The 14,420-nt window shown below is 47.7% G+C and overlaps 2 protein-coding genes across 11 annotated transcripts in view; one reads left to right on the forward strand and one right to left on the reverse strand.

Annotated features, from left to right (window-relative positions):
- Positions 1-8,486, forward strand: part of NEDD4L (NEDD4 like E3 ubiquitin protein ligase) — an 85,463-nt gene extending 76,977 nt beyond the window's left edge. For all 10 annotated transcript variants that reach the window (XM_040090435.2, XM_040090437.2, XM_040090433.2 and 7 more), the window contains 12 exons: positions 727-792; positions 1,274-1,503; positions 2,141-2,262; positions 3,020-3,090; positions 3,194-3,289; positions 4,312-4,385; positions 5,401-5,461; positions 5,758-5,817; positions 6,296-6,403; positions 6,725-6,821; positions 7,069-7,141; positions 8,099-8,486. In XM_040090435.2, coding sequence (XP_039946369.1) covers positions 727-792; positions 1,274-1,503; positions 2,141-2,262; positions 3,020-3,090; positions 3,194-3,289; positions 4,312-4,385; positions 5,401-5,461; positions 5,758-5,817; positions 6,296-6,403; positions 6,725-6,821; positions 7,069-7,141; positions 8,099-8,201 — 1,161 coding nt within the window. In that variant the 3' untranslated portion in view covers positions 8,202-8,486. The remainder of the gene's footprint in view (positions 1-726; positions 793-1,273; positions 1,504-2,140; positions 2,263-3,019; positions 3,091-3,193; positions 3,290-4,311; positions 4,386-5,400; positions 5,462-5,757; positions 5,818-6,295; positions 6,404-6,724; positions 6,822-7,068; positions 7,142-8,098) is intronic.
- A 1,181-nt stretch (positions 8,487-9,667) lies between these two features.
- Positions 9,668-14,420, reverse strand: part of ALPK2 (alpha kinase 2) — a 45,799-nt gene continuing 41,046 nt past the window's right edge. The window contains exon 11 of the mRNA XM_040090426.2: positions 9,668-9,873. Coding sequence (XP_039946360.1) covers positions 9,837-9,873 — 37 coding nt within the window. The 3' untranslated portion in view covers positions 9,668-9,836. The remainder of the gene's footprint in view (positions 9,874-14,420) is intronic.

Genomic DNA, 14,420 nt, shown 5'->3' on the forward strand with positions numbered 1-14,420 from the left:
GTGGTATTCTGAGTGAACAGATTTCCAATCCCATGATGTTTTCTGGATATTTTCTTTTTATTCTGGCTAAATCCTTGGGACTTTTTAGACTTTCAGGACACAGCAGATGAGGCTGCTGCACAGTGTAATTCCAGCTGCTTAGTAATAATACCAGTAATAGTTGCTTGTTTGACCATAGTTGCTTTTGGAGGGATTTACCAATTTATCAGGCATTTAAAACTGGAGATCCTCGCACACAGCACTGTGCAAATTGCTAATAGGCCTCTCCCCAGAAATGCTGAGTGTAAATGAGAGAAATTATTGAGAAAGTTTGTTTGAAGGAAATGAAGTTATCACGGTCCCTCTTGAGTGACTGACAGTGGTTCATTTGTTGGTTTTTAAGGGAAAGCAGGAGCTAATCCATTTCACAGAAGCACTAAGGATGCATCTGAATGCTTTCAATAATAATATTTCTGGTGCCATGACAAATAGAATTACTTAAATTGCCTTTCACTTTGTGTTTAAATAAAGGAAACACATAGAGAGAATATTCAATGGCTGTAGTAGTTGTATTATCTTCAGAGCAAAATGATGTCATTTTGTGGGATTTTTAAATCTCTCCTGGGTGGGTTTAGGGGAGCCCATAGCACAGTGTGTGGGTAGCAGGGCTGTACATTCCTTTTCAATACTGCGGGTACCAGACTGCTGAGTAGCTGGAATGATGCATGCTCCTGCTGCTCCCAACAGGCAGTGCCGTACTCCAGGGAGTTCAAGCAGAAATACGACTATTTCCGCAAGAAGCTAAAGAAACCTGTGAGTAGAACCAGCACGGGGCCGGGGGGGGCTGCAGGACACACCTGCCAGGTTATTACTCCATTGTGCTGCTCCTGAAGGGCTCGAGTAGGAACCAGAAACATGAAGCAAAGTTTGAATTTGATTGGTTTCTCTACAAAAAGCTTTTCTAAGTCTTTAAGACTCACATTTTTCTAGATAAATGCAAATGCCCTTAAAATAGTGCATAGTCAATCTTTCTTCTTTTTGTGGTTTGTTTGTTTGATACTTTCCTTGTCGGTTTCATCAAATATTTACCATAGAAGTCTGCAGCACTGTTCTGGAACTGGCCCAGTTCCCCCCATGCTCTCAGTCTGTGGACTGAGAGAGCACTGGGAAATAAAATCATGGGGAACTGGAACACCAGGTGTCTGATCTGTCACTGAGCTGTTACTAGTCAGTAATTTGCCTAAAAACTTATTTCTTGAAACTAACAAGGATAATCTAATCTTCTTTGACACAGGCTGACATACCCAACAGATTTGAGATGAAATTACACAGAAATAACATTTTTGAGGAGTCCTACAGAAGAATCATGTCTGTGAAGAGACCTGATGTACTAAAAGCCAGGCTCTGGATTGAATTTGAGTCAGAAAAAGGACTTGACTATGGAGGTGTGGCCAGAGAATGGTTTTTTCTCTTGTCCAAGGAGATGTTTAACCCTTACTATGGTCTCTTTGAATACTCAGCAACGTAAGTGTCCATTAAATATTTGTATTCTCAAGGGATATATGTTACATTTTGCATAAGATGCATACTTGCTCTGGGCAGAATTAGCTCCTCCTTCCCAGGGTGCCCTGGGCAGCCCCACTACCCTGTTCCTGCTGCCCTTCAGAGAGCCTCTGGAATTGTCCTTGAGAACCCAGAAAACATTTCCATTGCTCAGACAACATCCAGGGCAGCAAAAGTACTGTTTCTGAGGCCAGCAATGGTGAAGGGACCAGTGTCACAGAAAAGCCTCTTTCCTCTGCTGCCCAGAGCTGCAGCGCTGCTGTAGAGTGAGCTTGGAACACAGCTGTTTGTTCACACTGCAGCAGTTCCCCAGCAGTGGCCTCCCAGAACTTTAAATTGGGGACTGCCCTTTAAAATCTTGGAGCGATCCCTTAGCGCAAGGGAGAGAGGGCATCTCTTGCTTACAGTGGGTTTGATTTGCTGCTGTGTCAGCCCTCAGTGGCTCTGTGGTGGGACAGCCTGGAAAGGACTTGGACACAGCCCCACAACGCTGTTGAAGGGAGATGCCCCTAAGCACAAGTTATTTATTAACATATCTGAGTGTCTGCTTATTTAAAGACTTGGTTCTTCAGCTATTTTTTTTCTTTCCCCAAAAAAGGGACAACTACACACTTCAGATTAATCCTAATTCAGGTCTCTGTAACGAAGACCATCTGTCGTACTTCACGTTCATTGGCCGGGTGGCCGGCCTGGCCGTGTATCACGGGAAGCTGCTGGACGGTGAGTGCTGCTCCTGCTCTGCTGCTGCCACTGGGCTTTCGGGAAGGAAATGCACCCGCTCGAGAGCCCCAGGTTCTGGGGACAGTCTGGGACTGGCACTCTTGAGACTTGAATGGTGATTCATAAAATGACAGTGTCTTATTCAACAAGTGGGTTTCATATAAAGGTTTGCTCCTTTCCCCACTCAGGTTAAAACTCCAGAACCAGTATGAGCGCTGTCCCTAGAGGAAAAGCGTGGAAATAGTTTCCATGCAAACCTGCAGCCTAACTCGGAGAGGGGGGGCGGGGGTCAACCGCAGCATATTTTGATATATAAAATTATTACTGAATGATTTAATAACAATTTCTGCTGCATTTTGAAATCTCACACCGGGCAGATGTTACTGACCAGATTTTCCTGAGCCCTGGTGCAGCAGAGGAAGCTCACCAGCCTGATTTTCAGGCAACCCCTTGGAGAGAGGAGTAGTGATTTTAAATGGGATCGAGTGCCCTGAGCTCAATTCCCCAGCTCTTGGCTCTCTCTGCCATTAATGTTAGGGTGGTCCATGGAGTATGGTAATTAGTGGATAATTGTTGAAACTGAAAAATTGGACTTTCTGTGCCTAAATAAATGTGAGCTGCTATGATGCCACTGCAGTAGCAGGACTGTTACAGTCAGGAGGTAACAGGAGAGATGCCAGGGGTGGTGCCCTCAAGCAGTCGTGCCTTTGTGGAATGTGCAGGGGCAGGGCAGGTAACGCTCTCCTCTCTCTCTCAGGCTTCTTCATCAGACCTTTCTACAAGATGATGCTGGGGAAGCCCATAACGCTGAAAGATATGGAGTCAGTGGTAAGACCCCATTTACCCCGTGCCGGCGCTCACAGGCCTGTGGGTTTCTACAACCCCACACTAATTGCACATTTTCAAACTGCCTAATTGTGATCTGCCCTAGGATAGCGAATACTACAACTCTCTGAAGTGGATCCTGGAAAATGACCCTACAGAGCTGGATCTCATGTTTTGCATAGATGAGGAAAACTTTGGACAGGTACATAAAGGTTATTTACATCTTAGTACTTGTTCTTGCCAACAAGTACCTCAGAACTGAGCAGAGCCTCGTGGTGGTGAATGCACCTCGCTGTGTCCCCAGCTGGGAGTGGGGGTGCCATATTCCTGTCAGGGAGCTGCAACGTCTCTGGGACAAGCCGGTTATGCAGCTGAATAAAAATTCTTGCAACGAGGAGGAATGAAGGTGTCCCATAGTCCAGATGGGACATGGTCTGAGCCCAGGGACTGTTGGTGTTTCTGAAGGTATTCTCAGAGGAGAGCGGCAGAATGATGCCAGGGAGGTCCTCTCTGTAGTGCCTGTCGCAGAGGCAGCTGGTACTATGGGGGGAAGCTGCCAGGTTTAAAAGGGTCACAGTCTGTGGGTAACTTTCTCCATTGCAAGTGAAAATGCTGTAGACATTAAATTAAATTTATTTGCTTAGAGGCTTTTATGACCTTTTTTTAGCGTCTTCCCTTTGTTTACTTCTGAGACCTAGATCCTGGCTCCAGGTACAATTGGACCTGGGGACTATAGGGCCTTTTATAAAAACTGACTTCAGCATTTCAAACCGTGCACTCAGTGTCCTATCAAAAACATTCTGATCTGCTTTCCAGTGCTTACTGCCTTTTTCCTGAAGCAACATAAGGTTACATGGAGAACTAGGGAGAGTTTTGGAGCCACAGAATAGAGAGGTTCTGTAATACACTGGTTGGCTTTCAGCAGTTTCAATATGTGATTTAGTTCTTTTACTATAAAAAATATTACAATTTTGTAAAGTATATATTTTGTGGTTATATTTTATATAAATATATAGCTTAATTATTATAAATAATAATTAAAATAATATTAGTAGTAAATAGCCAGCCTCTCTCTGCCAGTTTTCCCTTTTGTCAGTGCAAGTTTGTTCAAAAGTGTAAATCGATTTACTAATGATTTCCTGATACTGCTTGTAAAATGCTGCTCAGGGAGAGTGGGAGAAAGATGTCCTCAAATAACAGTTTTTTTGGTCTTCTGAAATGCAGACATATCAAGTGGACCTGAAGCCCAATGGGTCTGAAATCATGGTAACAAATGAAAACAAGCGGGAATACATTGAGTAAGTGTCATTATGGAATATGCCTGGGGATAAGAAAGAGCAGTTGTGCTTACAACTGACCCTGCTGCAATTCCTGTAGTTTGTACTGTACAAGAGCATCAGGGATCATTGGAAAAAAAAGAAAACACCTTACTGTTAACATTGGTTGTATCCAGTCAAATATAAGAACAAAGAATAAATTAGATTACATGCTATGTTTTGAAATTCCTCCCCATGGAAACGTGCTTCTCCAACATCTGGCTCAAGTTCAGATAAGCCAGAAGGTGCTCTCCAGCCTGGCCCTCATCCCATTGTCCTCCTCTGCCAGTCACAGACCAGAGCCAGGATTCCAGTGCCAGCGTTCCTACCAAAAATTGGCCAAATCTGAAATTAGGTTTCATTTTCAGCTTTCTCAGTTTTTCTGCCTACCAGGATGTAAAATGCTAAATTCACTTATACCTGCTGGCATTTTAAATCAGGGCCTTTTCCAAGGTGAAAGGCATTCAAATTGCTACATTCATGCAAATTGGGAATTAATTTCCAATGCCTGGACCTGGCCCAATTCCATGCCTGGAATTGATTTTTTTATGCCTGCACCTGTGAGGTGTTTGTGCTGTGGGTGGCTGGTACTGAAAGCAAGGTGTCCCTTTGATGCTGCAGTTTATTTCTTTATTTATAGGCGAGGTGCTGTGTCCTGACAGCTCTCCTCAGAGCTTGCAGACTTTGCTGGGAATTTTTAATTACTCAGTGCTCTGGAAGAATAAAATGTCTGCTCACGTAGGTACCTACAGGAGTGAAAAATATTCCCACTGTGATTTGGTCATAGTCACTGGGGTTTTTGATTTGTTCCTTCAAAATTCCATCAGTCACCAGCCAATAAATTGGAACGACTGGTGAAAGCTGCTTAGTTACCTGAACTTGCTGAAGTTGTAAATGACAAACTGAAAGCACTTGAGTTGCTGAAACCTCTGAACACTTGGCTGAGACCAGCTCTGATGGGTTTGTTTTTCTGATGGGGTTTTGTTTCTGTCTGCAGCCTGGTCATCCAATGGCGGTTTGTCAACAGAGTGCAGAAACAAATGAATGCCTTTCTGGAGGTGAGGCTCTTCAGCTCCTTTCTTTTACAAAAACAGGGATTTTTTTCTAACACAGATTTCTTACCCACTGGTGTCTGTGTAAAGGGAGTGGGGAGCTTGGCACGGAATGCAAACAGAATACTTATGTTTTATGGTTTTACAGTTTTATCTTGTGTAAGAATATATCATCTTTCCCTTATGAGAATAAGATCATTCTCTTTCAAGTTTAATTATTTGAGCTAGAAGTAATTTGTCATTGGTGTTTTTAATTAGGATTTATGTGGGGATGAGAGTTTTAACTTTGCTCTTCTTTTTAGGGGTTCACAGAACTGCTTCCTATTGATCTGATCAAAATTTTTGATGAAAATGAACTGGAGGTGAGTCAATTTGGTGCCCCAGGCTGACGGTTCTCTGACAGATGTGCCATGTTCTGGGCTCTTCAGTCATCCATCCCTCTCCCTTAGGGAATGTGCAGACACAGCTGCCTTGCTCAGAGTTGGAAATTAGATGTTTCTTCTTAATTAATAATCTATTCATGATGTGCAAAGAACTGCACTTACTCAGGGAGGTGGTTGGGGGCTGTGCATCTGAGAGCCTGGAAGTAGCTAAGTGGATCAGTGCCATCATGCCTCTGCCAGTCACATTTGAGCCAAACACATGGAAGTTGCTGTCTCACCTTCTGGCAGTGTGCAGCTGTTCTCCAGTAACTGGAATATCCCAGGAGGAAGCTCTGACTCCCCCCTGTGTGTGCATAAATGACTGAAGGTCAGAGCCCTGAGAGGCAGTGACACCTCATTACCCTGAGTGCAGGGAGACACACACTCGTTAACATCCCGCCCTGCTGCTTCCCTGCAGTTACTGATGTGTGGCCTGGGTGATGTAGATGTCAATGACTGGAGACAACACACCATCTACAAAAATGGTTACTGCCCAAATCATCCCGTTATCCAGTGGTTCTGGAAGGTAAGACTGGGCACTGCCTCTGACTGGTCCTGTAAGTGAAAGTTACTGCCCTTTTTTGCAATCATTTTTCTTCATGAAAACTGCTAAGAACGGGGTGGGGTTGTGCTGGGGGCAGGACATGCTTCCCCCTCACTCAGGTGAGGGCAGGTATAGCTCCTGCCAGAGCAGCCCACAGATGGGACCTGGAGCAGAGACAATCCATTGTGTCCTGAGGGTTGGCTGGTCCAGAAGGTGACTGATGCTGGCTTTGGGCTGCTCTTTAGCCCTGCCCATCCAGGCTGGGCCAGGAGGCTGAGGCCGATGGTGTCCATTTTCCCACAGGCTGTTCTGCTGATGGATGCAGAGAAACGGATCCGGCTCCTGCAGTTTGTGACCGGGACGTCACGTGTGCCTATGAACGGATTTGCTGAACTTTATGGTGAGCTGCTGGTGGCACAATGGCAATCCAGCCAACTTCTGACCCTCATGTAGCACTGAGTTTTAAATGCTGATGTCTGAGCTCACTGGGCTTGGAAAGAAAGAACCGTGTTCGTGTCGCTTTAATCTACCTGTTACAGGTGAAAAATCCAGCCCACAACTGATGCCAGCATTTCATGTTAAAAATTATATTTAGGCAGTCTCTGTAGTGTCCAGCAATTTCTATCTCATACGGTTTTCATTTTCAGGTTCAAATGGTCCTCAGCTGTTTACAATAGAGCAGTGGGGAAGTCCTGATAAGCTGCCCCGAGCTCACACCTGGTAAGTCACCGAAGCATAAATTCCAGAGCTGCTCCTGCCATAAGGGCCACACTGCTGACCATGCTCAGCACTGCATCAAACAGCATTTGATCCTGTGGGGCCCCAGTGCCTTCCCAAACTGAGAAACTGAAGGGTATTATTTTACTTGCCACATCCTAGTGAGTGGATGTAATGAACTACAGCAAGTCAGACATCACCGAACAGCCATAGAAAGCCAGTGAGTAATTGGAGAATTCAAAACAAGTGTAAGGTTATAAGACAATTTAACCCTGGTTTACAGATTTTGCAAACATTGAAAGCATTCAGTACAAATTTGTCTTGTTCTGTTGCATTTCAGGAATGTAGCTTTTTAAAGAAAAATTGTGCTGAATTGGAAAACTGTTTTATGGACTATTGGTACAGACCAGGATCTTCCCATAAAACTAATCACTCTATAGAATAATGAACTTTAATTAAAAAAACAAACCTGAAAACAAAAGCACAAACCCCACCAAACACAGACAACAACACTGCCCTGAACACACTCTAAAATCAACCCATCCTCTTTGGGTTCCAATACTCTGCTTGCTAGCTTTTACCTGTGGAAGGTTTTCTCTTTCCCCCCGCCAGAGAGCAAATGATCTGTCTTCTAAATCCAGAATATCTTTGCTGAGCCTCAAGAAATCAGTCTTTTGACAAAGATTGATTGTTTTCTATCATCTAAATACAGTGAGGGGCTTTCTGCTGGCTTTTTTTTTTTTCCTCTTCTGAGTGATTCTTACCAATTTCTGCTTCCAGCTTTGCAGGGGAAGGCAGCACACAGTTACTGGAGAGCTCGCCTTGGGCATGTGTGAAGTGTACAGGGAACTCAAGCTGCATTCTTAATCCAAGACCTCTAATTATATTTAATCTTTTCTAGTTCTTTCAAACTCTGTTTCACCATGGATTATTAAGTGACTCTTTCCTTGTCCCTTCCAGCTTTAACCGCCTAGACTTACCTCTGTATGAATCTTTCGAGGACCTGCGGGAGAAGCTCCTCATGGCTGTGGAGAACGCCCAAGGGTTTGAAGGGGTGGATTAACTTTGCAGCACCCGTTCCCTCTCCAAGCACATTCTGCTGGCTTTGGCACCTGCCCGAGGCACTCGGAGGGACTGTGGCGTAGCAGCTGCCCGGCGCTGTGCTCTGGAGCAAACCCCGGCAGTGCGGGGGCCGAGCCCCGAGGCTGGGACTGTCACCGGGGGTGGCCTTGCTGATGTTCCCACAGCAGTTGTGAACTGATCGCCTTTCAGCAGGACTTACTCTATTTATGTTGTGCCTCTGTAGGCAAAGCCCTTAATAAATATTTTACACAATTTCTAATGACAATGAATGGAATTAATCATTTTACAGGTATAGTATTACAACTCATGTTTACTTCCTAATTGATTTAGACATTTTCAGATTTTATTTCATTACAATTAAATATCATATACTTGGAAAAATGAGCATTTTTCTTAATTTCATACCAGACTATTTTTTCTAAGCCTTGTGTTCCTAAATGATTAGGAGACTAGGAGAAAGCTCTGTTGGAAGCTTTCTCTCCATGGGCTGTCTCTCGAAAGCAACTCTATTCATTAAGCACATCACTATTGTTCTGTATCCAGAAGTATGGGCTGATGTTGCATTTTTGTATAAAGTACTAGAAGAGTGTCAAGGCACAGCAGAGCCCTGACACAGCATGTCTAGGTCTCTGTTCTACCGAAACTGCCTCGTTACTGCCAAGCTGTACATGTGCTATAAAGCATCTGGGCTGGGGTTGGCATTAAGCCTTTTAGGAGAACATGCTTTGAACCCTGTCATTCTCTCCGTACAGTAATTCGTTTTCCATCCTTTCCCCATTCCTGTTTGCAATGGAGGCGTTCCGAATGAAATCTGGCACTCTGGAAGACAGCTCTGTTCTGGCTCCTGTTTGTGTGCACTTGCTAATGAACCTTATTAACACTGGGGTTGTTAATTTCTAACAGCACCGACTCTGAAGGTGCTTTCTGTACCACCGGGAAGGCAGACCTGGCTTGAGCATAAATACTAATGGAATTTTACTCCTTCCCACTGCACATGTCTTTCTGGTGCAAGATCTGTCCATGGTGAATTTGGCTGCTGCTGTGTAAGAGAAAAACCCAACCAGCTCTAGACCTGGGCCTGCCGACATGTTCCTCAGCAATTGTTTCTGTGATTTCTTTTTTACTTACAAAGATTTATTTAATATACACTGCTATCTAATCCATTTTGTTACCTATGACGTGTTGCATGCCTAATCTATAATGTCTGAGTTGCATCTGTTTTGTGGCGGATTAAAGGTGACGGATTTGTGCTTGCCCCAGTGCAGTGACACGGACCCGCAGCTTTGCCCCCGCTGTTCCCCAGCATTCAAGGCAAGGTGACACCACTTGCCAAAACAAACTTCCACCTCACTGCCAACAGTTTTTGAGCCCTTGCCTTACCTGTGTCCAGCCGGCGTCCAGCCACCACGCGGAGCCTAGGATACAGGATTACCCAGCTGGGAAGAAGCCTTACTGCCAGTAACCTGCAGCAGTTATGGTCCCAGTCCTGAGGAGCATTAGGGTGTAGTACTTGAATGCAGTTCAAGATTCCTTCTCTATTAAATGTGCTTCCTGACCTTCCTGCCTGACCTTTTCCATCTGAGGAGCGAGCTGGAACGCAAGACAGTGGCTGCCATCAGAGTAGACGGGAATGCTGGACTGACTGCCTGGTTCTGGGGATAGAATAGATAAATCCAGATTATCCCACTGACCTGTACATTGAGCACAGCTAATTCTAATGTGGAATGCTTTGAGAGAAGTGTCATACTCCAAAATTTTTCTTTTGTCTTCTCCTGGAGGATTTTTGGTGAAGTCATGCATCCATCAGAATGTGGGGGCTGCTGGGCCTGTTCTGGGTGTGAAGCTGCAGTGCCATGTCAGGCACAGAGGAAGGCTGGCAGAGGTATGTTGTGTTTTAACAACCCACTGTTCCTCCTGGTGTCTTCCCCCTTTCTTAAAACAGGTTCACTGATACCTGCCTCAAAGCCTTCCAGCCCCCTAGAATTACACAGTGCCAGCTGACTGGAAGGGAAGTTTTTGGTGGTTGGGTTCTTTTTCTTTCTTCCTAAAACTAGATCTAGACTGGTTGGCTTACCAGCTTCTGAGAGCTGCTCTTCAGCCCCATAAGCCAAGCCCCCTGTCCCCCCCAAAATTGTGACTGGTGATTGCAGCACCTGGAGGCAAGGATCACTCCATGAACTACAATTACTGCTGCTGTGAGATAAAAATGTAAATGAAATTTTAAAAATAAAGCTGTGAAATAGTTCCACAGCTTTATTTTTCCCAAGGAGTTTTTAATTTACAGCACAAACCATCCCCTCCCCTCACACCCCATTTCCATTATTTGTGGGGGTTCTCCATGAGAATTCTCTGCCGGCGCTGAACTAAAAGCTCCCCGAGCTCTGCTGGGACCGGTGGGATTTGGAGGTCCGGGGCCTCGGCGGGGCCGCAGCCGAAACAGGAAGGGCAGCGCCGGACTCGGCTGATGCCGGTCTGGGTCCCTCCTCGGGCGTGCGGGTTCGGAGAAGGGGTCGAGGTGGGCTCCGGGGCGCGTCCCGGAGAGTCCCAGGAGGCCGGGCCCGGGCAGTACCGGGGGCGGTACAGCGGGCGTGGCTTCAGGGGCTGGTCCTGAATTTACTCTCCGCACGGCTTCTACCGCCACCGCTGCCCCCCCATTGCAGAGTTAAGAATCTAACCCCTAGAGATGTCAGTGCAATACGGCGGCGTTTGTTTTTTCCTTTCCCACGCGGCGGCTGCAAGATGCAAGCGGCTGGAGTATTTTTTTTTTTCTCTTTCCCCTCCCTCTCACTTTTCCTTGCGGGCAGCACAGCCCCGGCCCCCCCGGGGGAGCCCCCAGTGTGATGTGGGGAAAGCCGGAGCCCCGGCGGTGTGGGGCGGTGTTGTGTGTGCATGGGGACAGCGCCCGAGCGGGCCTGTCCCCGTGTGGGGGCTCCAGCGAGGGCGGGGGGCGCCGGGCTCCGGCCCTCTGGGCTTTATTATCCGGCGCCCCGACCCCGCGGCTGCGGGAGAAAGAGGCAAAGGGGAGGACGAGGAGGGGCAGAAAGAGGGGGTCGGGGTGTGGAGGGAAGCGGTAAGGGGAAGGGAAAGGCATTGGAGAGAGAGGGACGGTGGACAGAGGAGGGGGAATAGAAGGAGGTAGCGGGACAGGAGAGGAAGGAGGGGGTGGGGGTCGGGGTTGGGAGGGAGAGGAACGGGGGAGAAAGAAGAGGAACACGGAGAGAAGGAAGGAGGGCTAGGTGTGTGGGAGGGGAGGGAGGTTCTGGTGGCAGAGGGAAGGCGGAGAAAGAAGGGGAATACCGGGAGAAGGAAGGGGCAGAGGTGGGGAAGCCGAAGCCCTCACGCCTCACCAGGGGAGCCCGGAGAAGGAACTCCCACCCTCACCGTGCTCAGAGTGAGCAACTGGCCGCCAGGCGATTTCCATGGATTAAATCACCTCAACCCCGTCACCTGAGCCGGGCCTGGGACCCACCCCTGAAGCCGCGCCCTCGGTATCGGCCAGGACTTGCCTCCGGTACCGACTGGACCCTGCCGCTCTGGGGCTCCGCGCACCTGAGCTGGCCCTCCCCTCACAGCTGTGAAGGCCCCGCCCGCGCGCGCCCGAAAATTCGCGCCCTTTTTACTTTGCGCAGAGGATGCTTATCTCGGGATGCGGCAAGACCGTCGCTCGCAGCGTTGTGCGGAGCCTACGGTGTCTGCTTCGGGGTCCCGGGCAAAGCCGCTTTTCCGTCGGCGGGAAAGGATGTGGGTCCCGGGGCCGGAGGATCGAGACGGGATTGGGGATGGGACAGGGACCGGCATCGCCGCGGGCAGGAAGACCCGCTCCGGGACGGGCGCTGCCGTTCCTTCCCCGGCTGCGGCCGCGGGGGCCCAGGGGTGTGCCGGTGCCCCCGGGAGGGCTGCGCTTTCCCGGAGCAGACGCTGGATCGCGACTGGAAGCGGGCAGGGCGCGGCGACCGTCCGCGCCGACCCCGGGACCCGCCGGACTCCGCCGCTCCCTCAGAGTGTAGGCGGGGGCGCCCCCTGGCGGACACGGAGCCGCCCCTCAGCCGCCGGCACGCGCTCCCGGCCCCGCGCGCGGCCCCCCGGGGATACCGAGCCCTCCACGGCGCCCCCGAGACCACCGCACCCCCGGGGCGATCCGCGGGGCTCTTCAAAATGCAATAGCGACGCTGGGATGAGATTCCCGGAAACCTTCTCAATGCTCTTAGCTCCATTTTTATGAATTTTTAGTCCCTCAACTGGCAGCTTGTAGAATTTATCCTGGGATTTAGAAGTAAAGCAGGGTTGTCTTTGGATTGACCTCCACCTCTGGCCCCAATGTCCCCCCAAAAATCCCCTAATTATTCCACGTAGATTAAATCCTTACCCCCCAAAATTTCCCTACCTGTCCACTACCAGTGATACTATTTTCCCCTCAAAATATTCATTCTCCATCCTGGAGAAAACATTTCTACACCAAAAATTTTCACTCCGTGTCCACAACTGATGACCTCAGTTTACCTCAGGATGTTAAATCCTGAATCTCTGGGGATAATTTCACTTCTCCCACAAAATTTTCCCTGTCTGTCCACTTCTGATTTCCTCATTTTTACAAGAAAATATTGTCTACTCTAGGGATTATCTCTAGTTGGAGAACCCAAATTTTTTTTACCTTATTTTTGACCCAAAACCCCTCATTCTTGGATTTTTTTCAAGTTTTATCTCCCCAAATTCCCATACTTTTCCACCAATTCCCTAATTTTTACTTCAAAAATGTTTATTTAATACCATGGAGCTTTTCTCAAGATTTACTCCCACATTTTTCCCTCTTGTCCACTACTCATGGCCTCACTTTTCCTATTTTTCATTCTCTTTTCCAGAGAAGAATGGACCCTCTGTCCTCAGAGGGAAACACAACCTGATGGGACACAGCTCTGGCACCACATTTCCTCCTGTTCCTGCTGTCCTGGAAAGCCATAGGTAAATCCAGCCCCTCAGACCTTGCGTCCCTGAGCACCAGGAGAGTTTTAGCCAGATCCCAGCGCCCTGCACAGCAGCACAAATCCAAGCACAGGCTGACTGCTCCACCCAGCACCATCCCTCGTTTTCCTCCCAAACCTCACCTGCATCTGTGCCAGTGCCTGCCCCCAGCCCAAGCCCTGGTCACAGGGCTCTCCCAGTGCCTGAGACACTGAGAGAGAGCCCTGGCTAAAGTGGCCAGTGTCACAAATAGAAATGAAACATGACAAATGCTGTGGACAGGAACTACTCTGTGCTTGCTTCAGTTTTAAAATTGTGAGTAAATTCTTGATGTGTAATCTCTTAATTCTGCCTCCAAAGAGGGAGATTTTCCTCACCCCTATTTACCAATTGTTATATACAAATGCACATAACTTCATGAAGAAAAACAGGAACTAAAAACCAACACCCTCTGCTACATTTCATTCTTATTCTCTTGTGGCCATTTCTTTTGTGGTAAACCTGCCTTTCCAAGCGTGCTTTGGGGTTTTGCCTATTTGGGAATAATTTCAGCAAACTCTCTGCAGTGAAAATACGAAGGTGGGGAGGGGTGACCAGTACCCTGGGAAGGGCTGTGGGTGTGCCTGGGTCAGGAGCAAATGGTCAGGGCTTGAGGCTGGGTCTGGCAACACCACAACATTCCAAAGCAGACTAATTATTTCCTCCACTTTGTCACTTGTCCAGGCTCTCTGCACACTGCCATGTCAGTGGATACACCTCTGTGCCACAGGGGCTTTCCGTGTGGGCTTCGAGGCTTTCCTCCAAGTAGTGGTGAACTTAATTTCCATTTTACAGACCTCTATTGCTGCTGGATTAGGTAAAGGACATGACCTCCCCATGAAATCAGTTTTTAAACAAAAGGTAAACTTTGAACCTTGGATTACAGCCAAAAGATGAGATGCACACCAGATCAATACTTGGCAAATATTAGTCGCATGCCATGGGCAGATACCTCTCTGCTGTACCTCTACATGTTTTAGTGTGCTGGTGCAGCACGGATCTTTAGTTTTAAGGGGCTCTTTACAGAATACAACCATTAAATAACTTCTAGCTGCTTCAAAGGGGGGTAACATAGTGAAAAAGTCTAGTAATTCCCTTCCTCTGCAGTCCACCTAGAGCTCAGGGAACTGAGGGACACCTGTTTGCACAAGTGACAACATTTCCCTTCCATAACAGTAATTTCCTTTGCCCCTTTCCTTTA

Source organism: Hirundo rustica, chromosome Z (genome assembly GCF_015227805.2).
Source record: "Hirundo rustica isolate bHirRus1 chromosome Z, bHirRus1.pri.v3, whole genome shotgun sequence".
Lineage (NCBI taxonomy): Eukaryota > Metazoa > Chordata > Aves > Passeriformes > Hirundinidae > Hirundo > Hirundo rustica.